Raw genomic sequence first — 18,523 nt, 5'->3', positions numbered from 1 at the left:
TAAGGCTTGAGGGATCACCTGAGGTCAGGAATTCCAGACCAGCTTTGCCAATATGGTGAAACCCCGTCTCTACTAAAAACTACAAAAAAATTAGCTGGGCATGGTGGTGGGTGCCTGCAATCCAAGCTACTCAGGAGGTTGAGGCTGGAGAATTGCTTGAACCAAGGAGGAGGTTGCAGTGAGCCAAGAATATGCCACTGCACTCCAGCCTGGGAGACAGCAAAACTGTCTCCAAGAAAAACCCCACAAATGTAAGTTTGCTAGTGAGCTTCTGGGAAAGCTAGTTCTCTGACCAAAAACAGCATAGCAGATACTGCTCTACACTGTATTTGTAGCTGAAGTATCCATGATATCTGGAGCTTAGCCATCTTAGACCTCAGGTACAAGCATGCTGACAAATATCTTAAAGATCATGCGGTATAAAAAGGACCTGGTGACATCACTGTACAGTACAAATACCAGTAACTGCCTAGCTTCAGACTTGATACATATGGAAAACAATTCTTGGTGTTCAAGCCAACAGTTACTGTGCGAGACAAAATACATAGCTAAAATGCTGGATAACTCTAAATTTCAAACCCTGATTCATTCTTTTTCAAAGTTTTTGCAGCCCAGAAAAGGAAGGAGGCCAAGCTTCCTGCTTGTGCCATAACAGTTTTTCAGACTGGTCATTGAGACATGAGGCAAAAGCAATAGTCCTAAATATCCTTAGTCTAAAATGGACAAAGATGTACTCCCTTTATTTCTTTACCTAAAGTGACTGCACTTAACCAAAAAAATAATTCAGGTTTGTTGAATTTAAGAATTTTCAGGTAAAACCAGTTGACTCACTCGTCCCATGTGCTTAGTTTTTGTTCTTCTGAAAGCAGACCCTGAGACAAGGACTTGGGTGTAACTAATCATGGGGGTGACGCCAGAGCACACTGAGGGAGTTACAGGAGTAAGACAAGGCAAGTAAAACCTTGGTGAGGTGAGTCCAGTGGGCAACTGGGCCCAATCATGCCAAGGACAATCAGACAATCCTGAGAAATGGTTGAGGTGGACTGGTAGCAGGGGAAGCTACCCATCCTCCTACTAGCTGGCTGATGGTCCTTTCCAAGGATTAACTGCAACTTCTCTTGGCCTGCCCTGCATGCAGGCATGCCTGGTCCTATGGCAGGAGAGCTCAGGCAGACAGATGGCTATCAGCATGTATCTGTAGGTGAACTCTGGGTGGCTTAAGCAAATACACAAAAGGAACTGAGTGTTTGGTGTAACTTGCATCTAGATGCACTTGTGCCTCATGCTGAGTTCTCTTATTCTAAGCTTGAATGGTCGCCATCTTGAAGAGCCACCCTTTAGAAAGAAACTGCAGTAAAAGTGGCTAGCTATGCTTATTCTGAGATGGTGAAGATGTGTGTCTCTTCTAGCCACACATTCTAAATACTTTCTCATGCTCTGCCACTATTTATGCTAATCTAGATTGCTTACTCAGTAAAGTGACCTTGACAGTGACTCATGAAGGGTCTGAGCACCTTGCACTTCTCAGGTCATCATAACTGCATACTCTGGTTCCTTCCCTCATGGTGGCAACAAAGTACTGTGGTGAACCCCGGATGTCTAGATATAATCCTCCCTTACACAGCACCTGCTTGAGCACATACAACCTACCTGAGCATGATTGGGGTCAACAACCCCTGCCAATAGAGAAACTCCTCTGCTTGCTGGTCTACTGGAATGAAATGCCTAACCCATTCTACTGCTCCTAAAGGATGTATCTGCCTCTAGGGAATCAGCAGTTCTGATCCTATGGGGGTAAGTTTGTGAGATAGGAAGCATTCCATCTCAGTAGTATGTGACAGAGGTCATCTGTCTGTCTATTTCTTGGCTATTGGATACTGTACCGTAGTTTTGTGGGCCAAAATACTATGTTATGGTTGTTGATTCAACTTATAGTACAACTTCATATGATACTGGGATATTTGGGGGTTGATAGGAAAAGAGGGGGAACACCTCCTTAATTGAGGTGCAAAAAGCACTAGATCTCTGAGTAAAGAGCCAAAATGGACAAACTAGCATGGACGGCGGCTCAGGTCAGATAGCTCCATCTGTGCTCGAGCTTCTCATGTTTCTTGGCTCATCTGGGACTTACTGTCTGAACCGTCTACTGGGTGATCTCTCATTGTCTTGGTGCTTTTTATGTCTCAGGAGGTGATTATCCAGGTTCTCACAGGGACGAAGGTTTGCTTGCTTGTGAAGCCAAGTACATGTGGCCTCTGCAGAGTGGTTCGATTTCTATTTTTGGCCTACCGAGAGTGAACGCCTCTCACCCTGGGAAGAGGGTGCTGCTGATTCAGGATGTCTTTGGTGCTTTCACAACTTTCCTTTGTCAGATAGTGGCTCATGCTTTCCGGGAATAAGGTAAGTGCACCTAACAGCAGTAACTTAAGCATATCCTAAGAGTGACAGAGTGTGGCAGATGCACCTGAATGTTCAGAGCTAGGGAATCCAGGAGTGGCCAACTTGGGGATTTGTTCTTGTCTGTGAGGAACATCAGAGCCCCTGGCCTTTGGAGCATGGGCTACATGGGGGTATTGAGGCCCTTAGTTTTGGGTTAGATGAAGGTTGCCAGGTGGAAGTCCTTAAGAGGAGGATGCTACATGAAAGTGCTACATAAACTGCATGTTGTTGGCAAGTGGTTGTGGCTTTCTTTCCCAGCTCTCCACCACTGGGCTGTGTTAACTTGTCCAGCCTTCTGCCCCTGGACTACAGGAAGGTGGATCTCTTGTTCAGCTCACCATCACTGGACTGTCTTTAAGGCAGTTCTGTCCAGCCTGTGGCTGATTGTTCTCCCTGTATGTAAGCCTCCAGTGTAACCGTGACTTGTTGGCTGGTTCTGGGTCTCTTCTTATGCTGGTTGAACATGGTATTTTCCCTATCAAACATGTCAATAGGGGTTCAGCACAATACAACAGCCACATCTTGGTGGCCAAAATGGAAGCCCAGAAACCTCATAGGAAAAGGCAGTACTCAGACAAAAATGGTCCAAGGGGCTGACAGCATCTATGGCCTGTGTGGACTGATGCTGGGTGTATGGAAACTTGTGATCAGATATGTGTTATGACAGACTGTCAGTTTGGGGTGGGCTTTAAGTCTGCACTCTCAAAGTAGACCCTAGGATGAGAATGTGAGGGATAAAGACATACAGCCAAGTAAAAGTCCACGTAAAAATCCTTAAGTTGGTAGAGAAGGGTGAGGGTGAAGAGGTGAGCAAAAGTGATACTAAGCATAATCCCATGTGTGGTAACTCTAGTCTGTTCCTTCCAAATGCTAAGAAATCAAAGCAGTTCTGAAAATGAGGGGCCATGGTGGTCATAAGTTTTTAAGTTTTGGGATACATCTGCAGAACATGCAGGTTTGTTACATAGGTACACATGTGCCATGGTGGTTTGCTGCAACATCAACCCATCATCCACAGTAGGTATTTCTCCTAATGCTATCCCTCCCCTAGTCCCGCACCCTCAACAGACCCCAGTGTGTGTGATGTTCCAAAGACAATCCTGAGCAAAAAGAACAAAGTTGGAGGCATCTTTGTTTTTTTAGGCAAGGCTAAAAATTTTGGTATTGTTATCAAAACACATATAGACCAATGAAACAGAACAGAGGCCTCAGAAATAACACAACACAACTACAACCCTCTGATGTTGGACAAACCTGACAAAAGCAATGGGAAAGGAATCCCTATTGAATGGTGTTGGAAAACTGGCTAGCCACATGCAGAGAACAAACTGGACCCCTTCCTTACACATCATACAAAAATTATCTCAAGAATAAAGGCTGTCATGAATTTAAAGTGAGACCAAGCAATGTGGTTTCAGTGTGAACTTCCCAGAACCTGAGTCATGTAAAACAAATGAAGAAAACATTCTCAGGAAAAATTAGTGGAAAAGGGGAGGCTTGGCTTCTTGGGTTGGTAAGAAGCCAAGGCTGTGATCTCTAGCAAAGCTCACACAATCTATAGGCTCTGCAGGCTCCTTGGATCCCTCGAGGCAGCACACGACTGCAGGTTACACCTCGGCTGTGTCTCTTCATACTGACAGCCATTTGTTAGTAACCGACCTGGTTTGGAAGGTCTGCCATGGGCGATTCTGGCTGCATATGTGTGTGCAGACAAACGGGCCTAAGAATCGAAGGGCGGGACTGCAAAGCAGCCGCAGGTGCTGCTGTTTGAAGTCACACGGAAGCTAGGGCTGAGAAGGGAAATGGCAAAAAGGATTCAGAAAATGTGGGCATGGCTTAAACATGGTTGAGCAGTAACGCCATCCTTAGGAAGAAAAGAACAGTAGTAGGTGGCAGGTAGAGCACTCTTCCCTTTTTAACAGTTCAATAGTTTCTAGAACAGGTGGTTTCTAGTCACGTGGATGAGTTCTTCAGTGGTAATTCTGAGATTTTGGTGCACCTGTCTTCTAAGCAGTATAAACCATACCCAATGTGTAGGCTTTTATCCCTCACCCCCTTCCCTCGGGTCCCCAAAGTCCGTTATTATCCTCTGCAACATGCCTGCCTGTCCTCAGAACATCCCACAGCTTACAGGCTTATCTTTGGGCTTTATTCCAAGAACAAGACAACTTTCAAAATGGCCTTGTGAGAATGTTTGCTTTGGCTCCAAGGCCCAGTAGGGAAGATAGATAGTGATGTGGAAATTCCTAGGCTAGGAATTTCCTCGCTAGGTTAAATCTTAGCGAGCGCCTGGCTAAGCGACTTAGTAACTAGCCGCTTATTAAATGCATTTTGAGTGGATGAATGGTGCATCATAGTCCAGTGGAACACACCTTAACATACTCTTGAGTAAAAAGGCATGTGTTACTCAGGGTCGTAGTTGGTGGTCAAGCCAACACTGAGCCCTAGATCTCACTTATTCAGTCGGCAAGCATACTCAGTGTGTGCCACATCCCGGGAACTGGGTTGTGCTGGGCTGGACACAGGGGCTACTAGTAGGCTCCAGGCAGCAGGTTTTGTTCCCTCCTCTGCCACATTCTCTCAGGCAGTACTGGAGTCTTTTTTGGAACTGGCTGCTCCAGGTCTCTGTTCAAGGGCTTATGCCTCCATGTCAGTGTTGTGAAATTTTCTCCAGAGGTGGCCTGGAGGCCAAGCAGGTGTGGCAGTTCTGCAGCAGATGCATCTGCTACAAAAGTGGAAGATGACTCCTTTCTCCATTGGGTCCTGCTCATCATCCCTGTGACTGCCTTTGGCTTGGGGACATGGCAGGTAAAGACTGGCACCTGGTGGGGTAACTCTGGGCCCTTGACCCTGCTGCCATCTGCTTGGGCTTATGCTCTGTCATTGTAGGTCCAGCGTCGGAAGTGGAAGCCGAACCTGATTGCAGAGTTGGAGTCCAGAGTTCTGGCTGAGCCTGTTCCTCTGCCTGCAGAATAAGTGTGTGGTTGTGCCCCTGGGGCTGAGCTCACTTGAGTTCAACAGTGGAGCCCTGGTTTCTGCTGGGCAGCCTGGCCCTCTTGGCAGGACTTTTAGTCACTTCCTTGACCTCAGATGAGAGCTCTCAGTATCAGTCATCCTGTTGGGCTTGTTGTTGACATGTGACTGCCCTTGTGAAGGTACCTGAGCCCACCTCCTGACGTATGGAGGGAAGTCTTATTTGGGGTCCTGCGTGTCACTCTTTTTTCGGCAGGTGTTGTGAACTTATCTTCCACGGGGCCCAAGGCCCTGTCGTTCTCACTGCGAGGGTGGTCTTTTGAAAAAGTGCCCTAAATGATTTGACTGCCCTCTCCCTAGAGTATTCCCTCAGAGGCAGGTAAATCCAACCAAATGTTCCATCGAGCATAGCAAACAGTATGCCAGATTCGGCTTGTGGATGAGGTTTCGGCCCACACGTTTTAAAACATTTCACATGAAATATTCATGGAGTCGTCCAGATTTTTAGCTTCTCTCGTAGAGTTGGACTCTGGGAGTGCAGATCCGCATCCCCACATGGCATCAAAGGGCCAGTTTCCCTTTAGAGAGGATGCCCTCTATCTTTCTCCTTCTCTTGTCTGGCCCTGTTGGGCTGTGTAGTCTGCCACCCTCATTAGGGGATTCGTTTTCCGGGCAAACCTTGCTCAGGCACTTCTTGTCTCCATGCAGCCCAATGGAACTGAAAAATCTGGAGTATAGGCCAGCGAAAGTCAGGGGGTGCTTTGATCACTCCAAGGAGCTGTATATGATGCCCCGGACTATGGTGGACCCTGCCTGAGAGGCCTGGGAGGCCGGCCGCATCTTCTCCTCAGCTGAGACTGGAGCCTATGTGGCCACTCCCTTCCAGTGCACCCACCTAGGGTGAGTAGGGCATGTGGGAGCTGGCTGTCCTGGCAGAGGCAGTCAGGGTAAACTAATTTACATCACTATTTCCTTCACAGTCCCTAACCTGAGTAAGACCCTGGGAAACCCAAGATACCCAGAAAATTCGATTCCTTGCAGATTTTAAAATCTCTAATTGTGACATTGACCTAAACTTCTCAGCTAGCTCATTATGACTGAATAATTTCTGTATGTTGACCTCTCAAGCGGAAGGAGGGATTCATGAAATGGGGGCCTCTTCTCTGAAGAAACTCTCTAGTGGCCCACACAGTAGATGATGGCGGGGTATAAGGAGGGGCCAAGGAGAGGAACTTGAGAAAGGAGCCCAGCCCTACCTTCAGGGAGTGGAGTCAGGGATGGCTCCCTTGGGGGCTATTTGGAAGTTAAGAGGCTATTTGGGAGTTAAGAGTTCAGGAAGAACATTCCAGGCAAAGCAAATGACAGGTACAGGAGCACCCGTGTGATTCATTGAGGAACTGGAGGATTAATGTACAAATGAAAATACCTGGGGCTCTAGTTAGCCCATGGGTTCCTGTTTTATGGCCAAGATGGGTCGGTCCCAAATGCTCTGTCTCCAGCAGGCTGGGATGCCAGGGCTTCTCCTCACCGCTGCCCCTTTTATGAGGGATTGGAGGCAGCCATTGCTAGTTCAGGGAAGAGGTGTGGGGTCTCAGCTCTGGCATTGCAGTGGGTAAAGCACAAGGAAAGAAGCAGAGATAGAGGGGAAAGCCACGTTGGTAAAAAGGTGGTGAGGTGGCAGGGAAGCTTTTACTAACCAAGGGGCCTCAAGAGAGGAAGACTGTGTGTGGGACTGCCAGCACTCCACTGAATCAGTCCTGTTTTAAAAGACTTCCTTGGTGCTAGTTGTTTCTATGGGTGCCTGAGTAACCGTGAGTGACCGTTTTTATTCAGAAACCCTTTCCACCTGGTAAATAGAGGGTTGGTTCCCCGGGAGAAAGTGAATCCTGAAACCTGGCAGAAAGGCCAGGTAAAGGACATGGACACTTCCTGCTTTAGGGAAGGCTCTGGGAGTCAGCCAGGCTCCATGGTCTCTCACGTTCCTTTATAGATTGAGGGAGAAATGGACCTCGTTGGAATGGTGAGGCTGACAGAAACCAGTAAGTCTTTAGTCCCCGAGAACAATCCAGAAAGGAACCACTGGCATTACGGGGACCTGGAGGCTATGACCAGAATCACAGGCGCAGAGCCCATCTTCATTGATGTTGACTTCAGTATGTCGTGACCAGCTCACCCCAGAACAAGTAGCTTTTGTGAATACGGTCCTTCCTCCTCGTAACCCTCATTACTCAGTCTGTTGTGGCAAACATTCTCGCACGTGTATATGGGGCAGGTGGCAATTCAGCAAAGGGAACCTAGCTAGGCAAGTACTGAGGGGTCAAGGCCAAGATAAAGGCCACACAGGATTTCCAATTAAAATGACAGCCACTAGGAAGTAGTGCAGAGGCTGGCAGGCAGCAGACAGTGGACTTGAGTCCACAGTCTCTGCAGAAAATACAGTCCCTGAAGGACCCATAGGAAGGCAAACCAGAGTCACTCTGAGGAAGGAGCATTTGCAGTACATCATAACCTGGAGTCCCAGGCGGCCCTCTGGCTCTCTCCCCTTCAGGCCAGCAGTCCATTAACACTTTCAACCTAGATATGGACTCTCTGCAGCTACATCATACCTGTGGTTTAATAAATTCATATGTGGAACACCTGGTGTGTGAGACCAGCAGCTAAAGCCCTATCCCTGAATAATGACGTATTTGAAAAGACTACCTTTATGCTTGATCATGTGCTACTGGGATGAATAAAAGTTTGGGGCCTTCTACTTTGCATGAGCTCATGACTGATCATAAAATCCTGGCTTCGTTTTGGTCAGTCCAAAGAACTTTCGTAAAACTTAACATGAAAATTACACCTAAGGAGCAAAATGCCTGGTTTATGAATGTATAAGGGTGAGAAGGGCTGGGTGCAGCGGGTCACTTGAGGTCAACAGCTGAGACCAGCCTAACATTGTGAAACCCCGTCTCTACCTGAAGCACAAAAATCGGCCAGGTGTGGACCTGTAATTCCAGCCACTCAGGAGGCTAAGGCACCAGTGTATCGTCAACCTGGGAGGCAAAGGTTGCTGAGATCATGCCTCTGCACTCCAGCCTGGAAAACAGTGAGGCTCTTTAAAAAAAAAAAAGCTATACTTGCTAACCCCAAGATTCAACCCAAGATACCCACAGACACTGGCTGAAGGAAAATTTGCATTAATTATTTTTATTTACAGAAACAGTTATTTACATTTAACCCAGTTTCGTGGCAAGTTCTTTAGCCTTTGCCTTTTCTAGCTTGGCAATGCGAGCCACAGACTTGGGACCCAGGACATTGCCTCCCCAGTGACGCCGGATCTGAAAAGACAAAAACAGGGAGTCAGCTTAGCCTGTTTTCTGAGATTTTCAAGGTTATTAGTTGCGTTGTTCTGTTTGGCTGTTCCAAGTTGATTGCCAAATACAACTGCTCATGAGTTAAGCCAGCCAGTTGTTTGGGAAAAAGATTAGCACATGACAGTATTTTGTGTAAAGCTGATCTTACCTCATCGTATCTGTCATTGTAGTTGGTGCGAATAGCTTCCACCAGCTTAGCCAAAGCACCTTTGTCTTCCCTAATAAGGCAGGAGGGAAAACAAAAGTGGGTTTTTGGCCTCTGTTTCCCTTTTAGAACATGTGTCTTCATTTTTAGCTCAAGACAATCTTTTGCTGAGATGCAATGTGACCACATGGTTTACTCAGGTGAAGAAATTCTTAATCATCACTGGCAAAAGTTCAGATAAACGTTATTTCTTAAAACTAAGACTTCCTTAAGGAAAACAACTGTGAGGCATGGATTAAATGCACTGGCGAAGTCTGGGGCCAGGCTGTGTACTTACGGATTAACGTGTGTGAAGGCGACAGTGGTGCAGGTCTTCCTATGAACTAGACGTCCCAGTCTTGCCTTACCCTTGATGATGCAGTAAGGGACTCCCATTTTACGACAGAGGGCAGGCAAGAAGACAACCAGCTAAAAGAAAGCATTAGTTGAACAGTGTATTTTGACCAAAAGCAGTACATTTCAAAGCTAGCTTGGTAGCAAGTGCTCAGGGTTAAAAAGCTCATGGATTTGCACTTCAAGGTTAAATTCAGTGAGAGATTCACATCATTGCAAGAGCCACGCATGAGTTGGATCCCTTGTCAGTACTGTCCTCACCCACTTTGGTTTCATCACTGACTCGCCATTAGGCCTACTCTCCTCCTGGTACTGACAGAAGCCCTTGGATTAGCAGTCAACAGGCAAACACACCTCAATGGGATCCACATCGTGTGCAATCACCACCAGCTGAGCTTTCTTGTTCTCCACCAAGGTGGTGACGCTGTTAACTCCTAGAACAGACAATCACTGTGAGCATTCATGGGGCCTGGTCACAAGAAGCTGGGGTTTACTCTTCAGTCATTTCAGGTGAAGAAATTCTACATCACTGCAACAGACTGCCCCCAGTGTTCACCCTAAGGTGGGGTCTACTCACCTGCTCGGAGGACAGGTGGTCTCTTACTGGGGACGTCCCCTTTGCCAGCCGCTTTCTTCTCGGCCCGGGCCAACAGCCTCTGCTTCTTTTCTTGCTTCGTCTCTGGTCTGTACTTGTGGGCCAGCTTAAGCAGCTGGGTAGCTGATAAAACACTCTTCAGTTTAGGCTTATAGTCAAGCTTCTAATCCTTATCACTTAATATAAATGCTAGATCGCTGTGCTGGTATGTAAGAACTATAATGTAATGACAACTGCAGTTCAAGAAACCAAACCATTGACTCTCATGTTCTGGATGAAATAAGCAATCACTGATTTTAATAAACTCATCAACTTCAAAAGCTCCCGTCACCCAAAAGCCTCAGATCTGGAACTGTTGGAGTACAGTCCCTGCCTGAGAAACTCCTTTCCATGCCACAGAACCTCACCTGTTTGGCGGTCCAGGGCTTGGGTGAATTGGTTGATTGCAGGAGGCACTTTCAGCCGCTTATAGAGGATGGCTCTCTGCCGCTGCAACCTGATATAGCGGGGCCATTTCACAAAGCGGGTGAGGTCTCTTTTGGGCTGGATATCTTGTCCTGAGAAGTAAAGGGCGACATCGACCGAGGCTCAAATTCCGTGTCAAGTTCCTGTTTGGGGCCACTCAGAAGGGTGCTGGTGCATCAGCGATCTTGGTGGTTTAAAACGTCATCAACATCTTTCAAATAGCAAATATTCTTTTACATCATCTGTACACAAACACCTGAGAACGCGAGCTCTCGAGAGCACGATGCCTTTCCTAACAAGAAGCCAAGGTGCCACCAAGTACAGCAGAATCGCAGTCCGAGGGCCTCGCTGGGACAACACTACTGTACTTGTTTTCCAATGGCCAAGCTGAAGCCAAGGCCACGACGCTATTGAACCAAATGCTCACTGAACAACTCCCAAGGAAAACAAGACACACACACCATCACTGCCCCTGTCTCTAAGGGACACAGGTTAAGGGCTGAGACCACTTCACACCCACTGAAACCTACAAGATCCAAGTCAATCCCATTACCACATTTCCCTGGGAAAAACATAGGTTGTTTCCATTCTATCGTTTGTTACTCACCAATGCCAAAATTTTTAGGCCTTTTCTCAAATAGTGGATTCACCACTTTCTTGGCCTCCTGCTTCTTAACGACAGCAGGGGCCGGAGCCACCTTCTTCCCCTTGGCCTTCTTTCCTTTCGGCTGGACAGAAAGAAAATTCCGGTTAAACCGCCGCCTTCTTCGTCGGGAGGTCTCATTCCTTTAAAACAAGGGGCACCGACGGCCCCTGCCCAAACCTGGCCGGCGAGCTGCGTCCTGAAGCCCCCCGGCGCCACCCCAGCCTGTGCAGCTGCGCTCTTGCTTGCTGGGAACGTCCTCGCTGTTACCCGACAGGGGCATCTACCATCAGCCGCACGACCACGCTGCCCCCGGCACCCAGAGTGGCCGGAGCCCGGCTAAGGCCCAGGCCGAGGCCACGCTCTCTTCCCGTCGCCCACCCAGGAGACGCCTGGTACAAGACTCATGGCGTCTGAACCGCGGCCCCGCAGGCTCCAGAAATAGCAGGAGCGGGCTCGGACTCGTTGGTCAAAGCCTCTGGGGCGACCCTCAGAAAAACCAGAAGCCGCTAGTACTGCCGGCGCCTCGGCCCCGTCCGAGTCCCGCACCGCGGCGCTCCCTGCTCTCCTCCTCCAGCCCAGCGGCATGGGAACTAACGCATCCCGCTCCCGGCCGCCCAGGGCTTTAGTCCGTCTCAATGTCTCCGTGCCACACCGGGTACAGCTCTCCTAGAGCTAGGGGGAGCAGGAGGCCCTGTGGGGCCACGCCTGGAGAAGGATGGCAGCGGGTGAATCCGGGACCCGATTACCGTATCGCGGAACCAGGCCTCACTCACCATCTTGGGCGGCGGGAAGAGAAAGAAAGGAAAGGGAACTGTGGGTAATAAGTATGCGGCCTCAAAGATCGCGAGAGTTGATGCCGGCGCGGTATTTCATATTTAAAGCAACAGGACTCCTATAAACCAAAAAATCGACGCAGGGCGGAGAGGCTGAGACGGCGGACTACGTTTTTGGACTCCGGCGCGACCGGAAAGACTCTGTCCCGGCCGAGAGACTGCGGAGGGCGGGCCCGGCCTGGGGGGAGGCACTTGTCCACCCCGCCCCTGGTGACACCGAGGACGCGGCGTCTGGTGCGCGGGCTGTGGTTGGGGGGGGGGGGGTGGGGGGGGGGTGGGGACGGAGGTGTGTCGCGGGTGGGGACGGAGGTGTGTCAGGGGTGGGGATGGAGGTGGTGGTGGGTGTGTGGTCGGGAGTCGGGGGTGGGTGATCTCTGGGGGCTGGGGGCTGGGATCAGGGGTCCCTTTACTACTTGTGACGTATTTCCCCCATCCCGCCAAATATGGGCTCAAACAACGCGAGTGCGTCCAGGAGTCCGCTAGGCCTTGCGTCAGGCCACGAACCCAGGGGTCCCCAGGCCCTCGCGGAGCACTGTACGTAAAGACCTGGTCCAAGAGCCAGGCAGGTCCAGCACCGAGACCGCCCAGTGCGGCTGCAGGGCAGAGGCAGAGGGGCGCGCGGAGTTGATCCCCTTGTCCCGGCGCACCGAGGAGCCATGAAGGCTGTTAATCAAGGGAGTGGAATGACCGCTTTTTTTTTTTTTTTTTTTCTTTTTAAGGCAAGAGTCTCGCGCTGTCATCCAGGCGGGAGTGCAGTGGCGCGATCTCGACTCACTGCAGCCTCCGCCTCCCGGGTTCAAGCGATTCTCTTGTCTCAGCCTCCCGAGTAGCTGGGATTACAGGCGCGCCCGCCGCCACGCCCGGCTAATTTTCGTATTTCTAGTACACACGGGGTTACACCATGTTGGCCAGGCTAGTCTCGAACTCCTGACCTCTCAGGTGATTTTTTTTTTCCCCCCCGCCTCGGCCTCCCAAAGTGCTAGGATTACAGACATGAGCCACCGAGCCCGGCGGAATGACAGCTTCTTAGGACCTCTTCCCTGCCGCGTGGAAACTGGAGGGAGGGGGCAGCAGTACAGGGATGAGGTCAGAAGCCTTAGTAGGAGTGGAAGGAAATCGTGGATGCAGGCCGTGCAGAGGGGTCGGATTGGAAGGACTCCTCAGATGGGAGGGCGTGGCGAGGGTGGCAACAGGCTAAGAAGTTATGCCCTGGCTAGGGACAGGGAGCTGGTGTTGAGCTTGCAGGCCTTCCCGGGACACACTGTGGGCCTGGACATGATGTATGGACTGGAGCCCTGGACAAGGCTTGGAGGGCTGGCCAGGAGTTCTAGGATGAGCTTGCTCTGGCAGAGGCGGGGCCACAGGAGAGTCCCGGCAACCTCTGAGATGACTGCTGATGGAATGAGTTCATCTGTGTTTCAGTGATTGACTTTATCTGGCAGAAAGAAATCCCCGGAAATCTGGGTGTTCTGCTAAGGTGGGGCCATAGAGGGTGGCTGAGGGCTCTGCCTGCACTCAGGGGTCTGTCCTGCACTCTAGGTCCAGGTCTCCGCCCCTGCGCCACCTGAGGCTCTCCCATGGCCCAGCAGAGAGCTCTGCCCCAGAGCAAGGAGACACTGTTGCAGTGTTACAACAAGCGGCTGAAGGATGACATCAAGTCCATCATGGACAACTTCACTGAGATCATCAAGACCACCAAGGTGGGGCAGGGGGCACAAAGGGGAGCAGGGTCTGGGGAGGGGTGGAGACAGGAGAGGCCAGGGACTGAGCAGCCTGAGTGAAGGGTGTTCCAGACAGGAAGCACCCAGTGCACAGGGAGCCGGTCAGCAGATAAATCAATCAAATAATGACACATCTTGGCAAAGCAGCGCAGGGGGACTCTTGCTGAACTGCCGGGGCCCCACGTCCCTGTGGGTTTGGATAGAGATTTCACTTTTTAGTGCCTCGGTTTCTTCTGCATGGTGGGGTCCTGCATTGGTGAGTTTACCTGTGTTAAACAGTTACCTCGGGGTTTGGCACAGATCCAGCGAGCAGGAGACAAGCAGGCTGAGGGGAGAAGGCAGGGTCCCTCTAGGCAGGTGGAGTGGTCAGCACTGGGGCCTGCAAGCCTGCTGATCGTTACAGCTGCACCAGATTGGGCTGTATCCTTTCTGGCTGCTGCAGACCTGGCAGGCTCAGTAAGCAGTGATGGTAAGCCTGGAAGCTAGCATGTACTTTGTGCTCGCCATGTGTCAAGCCACTTTGTGTGGCTGTCTGGGCCCGTTCCGCTGAATCTTCATGGGGACTCTGAGGTGGGCACCATTGTCCTCTCCATTTCAGGAGGAAACCCAGGCCCAGGAGATTTGAACTCACAAAGTCAGGCTCTTAACTACTGAGGGCACCTGACACCCACCCTGAGCTGAGCCCTGGAAAGGCCTACTGGGAAGCCCCGTCCAGGTTAGCCGAATGCACTGGCTGGACTCCTGGCCCCTCTGTTCACCGTCTGAGACTCCTTGACTGTACTGGTTGTCCCAGCCTCGCTTGCCCACCTATAAACCACGGGTGGCAGGCAAGGCTTCTGTGAGAATGTCATGGGCTAATGGTGGTCAAGTGTGTGACACAGTGACTGGCACCTGGGAAGTTATCAGGAAATAGTTGCTGAAAAGAAAAATACATCATCCCTTCACTCATCCATCTAACTGTTTACCAAATACCAAGGAAGTGATGACAGTTCCTGCCAAACAGGCCTCCCACAGCCCTAAAAGACCGGGCCAAGCTAAGACCCCATCCCTGCACCGAACACAGCAAGTGGCATGGGTCGGCCTCCGTTTGTCTTGAGCAAGGTGCCTGTTGTCTCCCATGACCAGAACAAGAGAAGGTGGAATTGAACCTTACCAGGAGTTTGGCTGACAGCACTCAGGTCTGTAGAAGGTACCACAGACAGGTCGTGGCTAGTGTGGGCATCCCGGGCAGATGACAGTTACCATCAGCTGGGCTGGGCCGAGCCGGGGTGGGATGCTTTGGCTGGGTTGATTCTACATTTTCTTCTTTGCCCCCAGATTGAGGATGAGACACAGGTGTCACGGGCAACTCAAGGTGAACAGGACAATTACGAGATGCACGTGCAGCCACCAACATCGTGAGTGGCCAGGGTGGAGGGCACAGCCCAGGCTCCAGGAGCATCAGTCCCCGCCGGGGTTTCCTGGGTTGAAGGTAGGGGGGTCTGGGGCTGGTCTGCTCTTCCCCTGAGAAGGAGCAGAAGGAGGCGAATGTAGAGATGCTTTAAAAAATGAGGTGGGGGCAAATCATTTCTCAGGAGACTGTCTGTACATGAGGTACCTGGAGGAAGCCTGGGCAGAGAGCCAGCCATGCCATCTTGTAGCTGTGCAGGTGCCAGGAAGAGGGCAGCCCTCGCTGCTAACTCACAAGTTCCTAAGGTCAGTTGTGAGTGAAAAGGCAAACAGCCGAACGGAACTGTAGGCGCCATTGGATTCCTTTGGATCACAGGAGAAACACAATAAGCAGATATTCCTGCAGGTTCACATCCAAGGCAGAGAATGCACTGGAAAAGGTCCCACAGGAGCCCTGCCCAGCTGGCAGCTGTGTCACCCCTTACCCGGGGCAGGAGGCAGGAGGGATTGCAGTTTTATCTGTGGGGTTTGCATTTGTAATGAGCAGAATGTGCACCTGCACAGTTGGACTGGAGGCCAGTCCTGCAAGAGTGGAAGCCAGAGGCTGAGGGGAGGGGAGGGCCTGCCCTCTGGAACTGACATCCTAGTTTTCTCACTTAATTCTCACAAATGAACCTGTGGAGGTCAGGGATCGAGTCCCACTTTGCAGATGAAGCAGAGGCTCCCAGAGAGGCCATCACTTGCCCAGCGTCAGCCACCTGAGGGCAGGGCCGCTGTCCCTCCTCACCCTGTGCCCACCCTGGTTCTGATGGCCACAGGTCTGAGCCGGTGAGTCCCTGATGAAGCTAGTGTCCGACCTTAAGCAGTTCCTGATCCTCAACGATGTCCCCTCTGTGAACGAGACCATCGACCAGCGCAACCAGCAGCTGTGCGCGCTGCAGGAGGAGCGCGACCAGAAGCTCATCATGTTGCGGGATGAGATCTCCATTGACCTCTACGAGCTGGAGGAGGAGTATTACTCATCCAGGTACAAATAGAGCTGGACTCCCCGTGCAGAGTGGGAGCCTGCCTACCTGGGCCTGGCCAGCAGGCAAGGCTGGCCTGACTCTGAAGGGCCTTCTGCTTTTTCAAATCCTTGCTGGCAGTGGAGTTGTGCCTGGGTTTCAGAGCAGAGCTCCTGGCCAGAACATTTGATCTACAGATAGTTCACAAACGTCTGCTGGGGCCCTGGGCCTTTCCCACAGTGCAGTGTGATGAAAGCCACAGGACTCATACCAGTTGCATAGGCCAAGTCTGGAGAAGGGAGGGCCTCGCCGGCATCCCCTGCAGGGCCTCTTGCTGAGAGCATCCCTCCTCAGGCAGTGCCTCTGGGCCAGTGCTGTGCTGTTAGCTTCTGAATCCATATTCAGAGATTTTGGTCAAGGCTGGGCCAGCCCCTCCTGGGCACTCAGGTCCATACCTATGTCCAGGGCATCAAGGATGCAATTCCATGTGTATGTCACCAAATCCCAGTGTGGAGGCCGGGACAGTCATGGGACTGTCGGGGATGAAGCCCTGGCAGGGAATGGCCTTGAAAGCTGTTGGAGTTCTAATTTCTGACCTTCTCAGCCTTATCCACTGAGCTGGAGGCAGCCTATTTGCCAGGCCCATGCTGGGCCCCAGGGATGCAGAAGGGTCAAAACCCATCATCCTGACCCTCTTGGGGCCACATAAGAAGCCAGAAGCCTGAAACCTTTTGAGCTGGCAGTACCTGAGAAATCAGAGTCCACGTGTTTTTTTACCTAGGGGGAATCTTAGGCTGGAGACAGGAAGGCCTTCCTCTCTGACCCCATTAGCTTAGAAAATCAAGATTCAGTCCAGCAGACACAAAGTCCGTGTCATCTTGTGCCTTCTCCTGGACAAACTTTTCCTTCCTAGTGGTGGATTGAAAATGCCCCTTTCTGCCCAATGGCCACGCTGGGAGCCACAGATGTCTAGAGCCAGCGTGGCCTGGGGCTTCGTTTTCCTGCCCTGGGCTCAGTGGCACTGCCAGCTGCAGCAGTTCTAGAGTTTTCCAGGTCGTTGTGGGTGGAGTCTTTGGTCCCCAATACTCATTAACTCAGCAGACAGGAGACAGCATTTCCTACATCAGCCAGGTGGCCTCCGGCAGGCGTTCCCACCTCTAACACGGGGAATCCTCTCGGCAGCCAGGATGCAGGTGAAGGACCACAGCTAGCCCTTCCCATGCCTGCAGCTGTGACGGTCCACACCTGCCTCCTACCTGCAGGCAGGGGCCCTGGCTTTCCTGCGTCCTGCCTCCCTTGCTCTTGCCCTTGTTCAGTCTCAGAACCGTCCTGGGCACAGAGTAGCATCCTGAGGAGAGTCAGAGCCAGAAAGAGCAAAGAACCAGTGGCGGAAACAGAGGTGCAGCTCATGCGGGGTGGGGCGGGGAGGGGAGCGCCCTTTGTGGCACCAGCAGGCAGGGGCAGAGGAAACTCTTCCCAGCCCTGGCTGCTTAAAGGTGATGTACAGACCAGGGGGCAACTGCCTCTGCCACAGGAGCTGTGTAAGGCCACCAGGGGGCACTGGTGTGGACAGGATGCCTGCGGGAGGGGACACAGGCTGGCCTGGAAGCCCCTGTAGGTGAAGCGGAGAGACTGTTGGGGAAGGCATGGGAAGCCTGGCACATCTGTCCTGGGTTTGCATCCTACTCTGCTGCAGGGTGGTGGACAGGCTCCCTCCCTCCCTACCCCAAGGCAAGGCAGGCTGAATTGTGGCCTCACAGCTGCTTTGTCCAGGGGCCCTCAGGGATAGTGGCTGCCCCAGGAGCATCAGCACCAGTTTTGCCTCAGCTGTGGAGCCAGCAGTCCCAGGTCATGTAGGGAGTCTATGCCCCAAATACTGACTGCTAAATGCAGGTGCTGACAACTTAGCACATCTGTTCCCAGAGAACATAAAGTTTACATATTGGGCCAGGCGTGGTGTCTCACATTTGTAATCCCAGTACTTTGGGAGGCTGAAGTAGGTGTACTCTAGCCTGGTCGACAGAGCAGGACTCTGTCTTAAAAATAAATAAAATAAAATATGAATACATAAATATTAGCCATGTCCCTATGTTGATCTGCCAATAACATTTTTTTTTTTTTTTTGAGATGGAGTGTCTCTCTATCACAAGGCTGGAGTGCAATGGCATGATCTTGGCTCACTGCAGCCTCTGCCTCCCGGGGTTCAAGCGATTCTCCTGCCTCAACCTCCCAAGTAGCTGGGATTACAGGTGAGCGCCACCATGCCCAGCTAAATTTTATATTTTTAGTTGAGATGTGGTTTTGCCATGTTAGCCAGGCTGGTCTTGGAACTCCTAACCTCAGGTGATCTGCCTGCCTCAGCTTTCCAAAGTGTTAGGATTCCAGGTGTGAGCCATTGCACCTGGCCTTTTCTTCATGTTTTGTTATTATTATTATTTTGGAGATGGAGTCTCTGTTGCCCAGGCCGGAGTGCAGTGGCACAATCTTCACCTTACTGCAAGCTCCACCTCCCAGCTTCAGCTGTTCTCCTGTCTCTGCCTTCTGAGTAGCTGAGATTACAGAAA

General features: G+C 51.2%; 1 protein-coding gene, 2 non-coding genes and 2 pseudogenes across 7 annotated transcripts; 1 reads left to right on the top strand and 4 right to left on the bottom strand.

Annotated features, from left to right (window-relative positions):
• Positions 1-8,575: 8,575 nt before the first annotated feature.
• LOC116546380 (60S ribosomal protein L7a) lies at positions 8,576-11,914 on the bottom strand. 4 transcript variants are annotated; one of them, XM_032272653.1, is made up of 8 exons: positions 11,786-11,914; positions 10,974-11,094; positions 10,309-10,458; positions 9,884-10,024; positions 9,661-9,740; positions 9,251-9,381; positions 8,917-8,986; positions 8,576-8,732 (listed from the first exon to the last, which is right to left on the bottom strand). In XM_032272653.1, exons 1-8 carry the CDS (start codon positions 11,786-11,788, stop codon positions 8,628-8,630), a joined length of 801 nt encoding a protein of 266 aa, XP_032128544.1. In that variant the 5' UTR covers positions 11,789-11,914; the 3' UTR covers positions 8,576-8,627. The 4 variants fall into 4 exon arrangements, with proteins under 4 accessions (XP_032128544.1, XP_032128541.1, XP_032128542.1 ...); XM_032272650.1 differs by lacking the exon at positions 11,786-11,914 and adding an exon at positions 11,418-11,761; XM_032272651.1 differs by having other exon boundaries at positions 8,576-8,986.
• Positions 9,077-9,142, bottom strand: LOC116546383 (annotated as a pseudogene).
• On the bottom strand, positions 9,453-9,525 carry LOC116546382. Its single transcript, XR_004266695.1, has one exon. It is a non-coding gene; the product is annotated as a small nucleolar RNA SNORD36 (small nucleolar RNA).
• Positions 10,539-10,613, bottom strand: LOC116546384. Its single transcript, XR_004266696.1, has one exon. It is a non-coding gene; the product is annotated as a small nucleolar RNA SNORD24 (small nucleolar RNA).
• A 30-nt stretch (positions 11,915-11,944) lies between the features above and the next one.
• Positions 11,945-18,067, top strand: LOC116546381 (annotated as a pseudogene). Its single transcript, XR_004266694.1, has 4 exons — positions 11,945-12,079; positions 13,385-13,545; positions 14,884-14,967; positions 15,774-18,067. The product of XR_004266694.1 is annotated as a mediator of RNA polymerase II transcription subunit 22-like (transcript).
• Positions 18,068-18,523: the final 456 nt, after the last annotated feature.

The sequence above is a fragment of the Sapajus apella genome, unplaced genomic scaffold (genome assembly GCF_009761245.1).
Source record: "Sapajus apella isolate SASKATOON/1434 unplaced genomic scaffold, GSC_monkey_1.0 scaffold826, whole genome shotgun sequence".
NCBI classification, from domain to species: domain Eukaryota; kingdom Metazoa; phylum Chordata; class Mammalia; order Primates; family Cebidae; genus Sapajus; species Sapajus apella.
The sequence above is the reverse complement of the archived record's forward strand: the minus strand, read 5'-3'. Positions and strand labels throughout refer to the sequence as shown.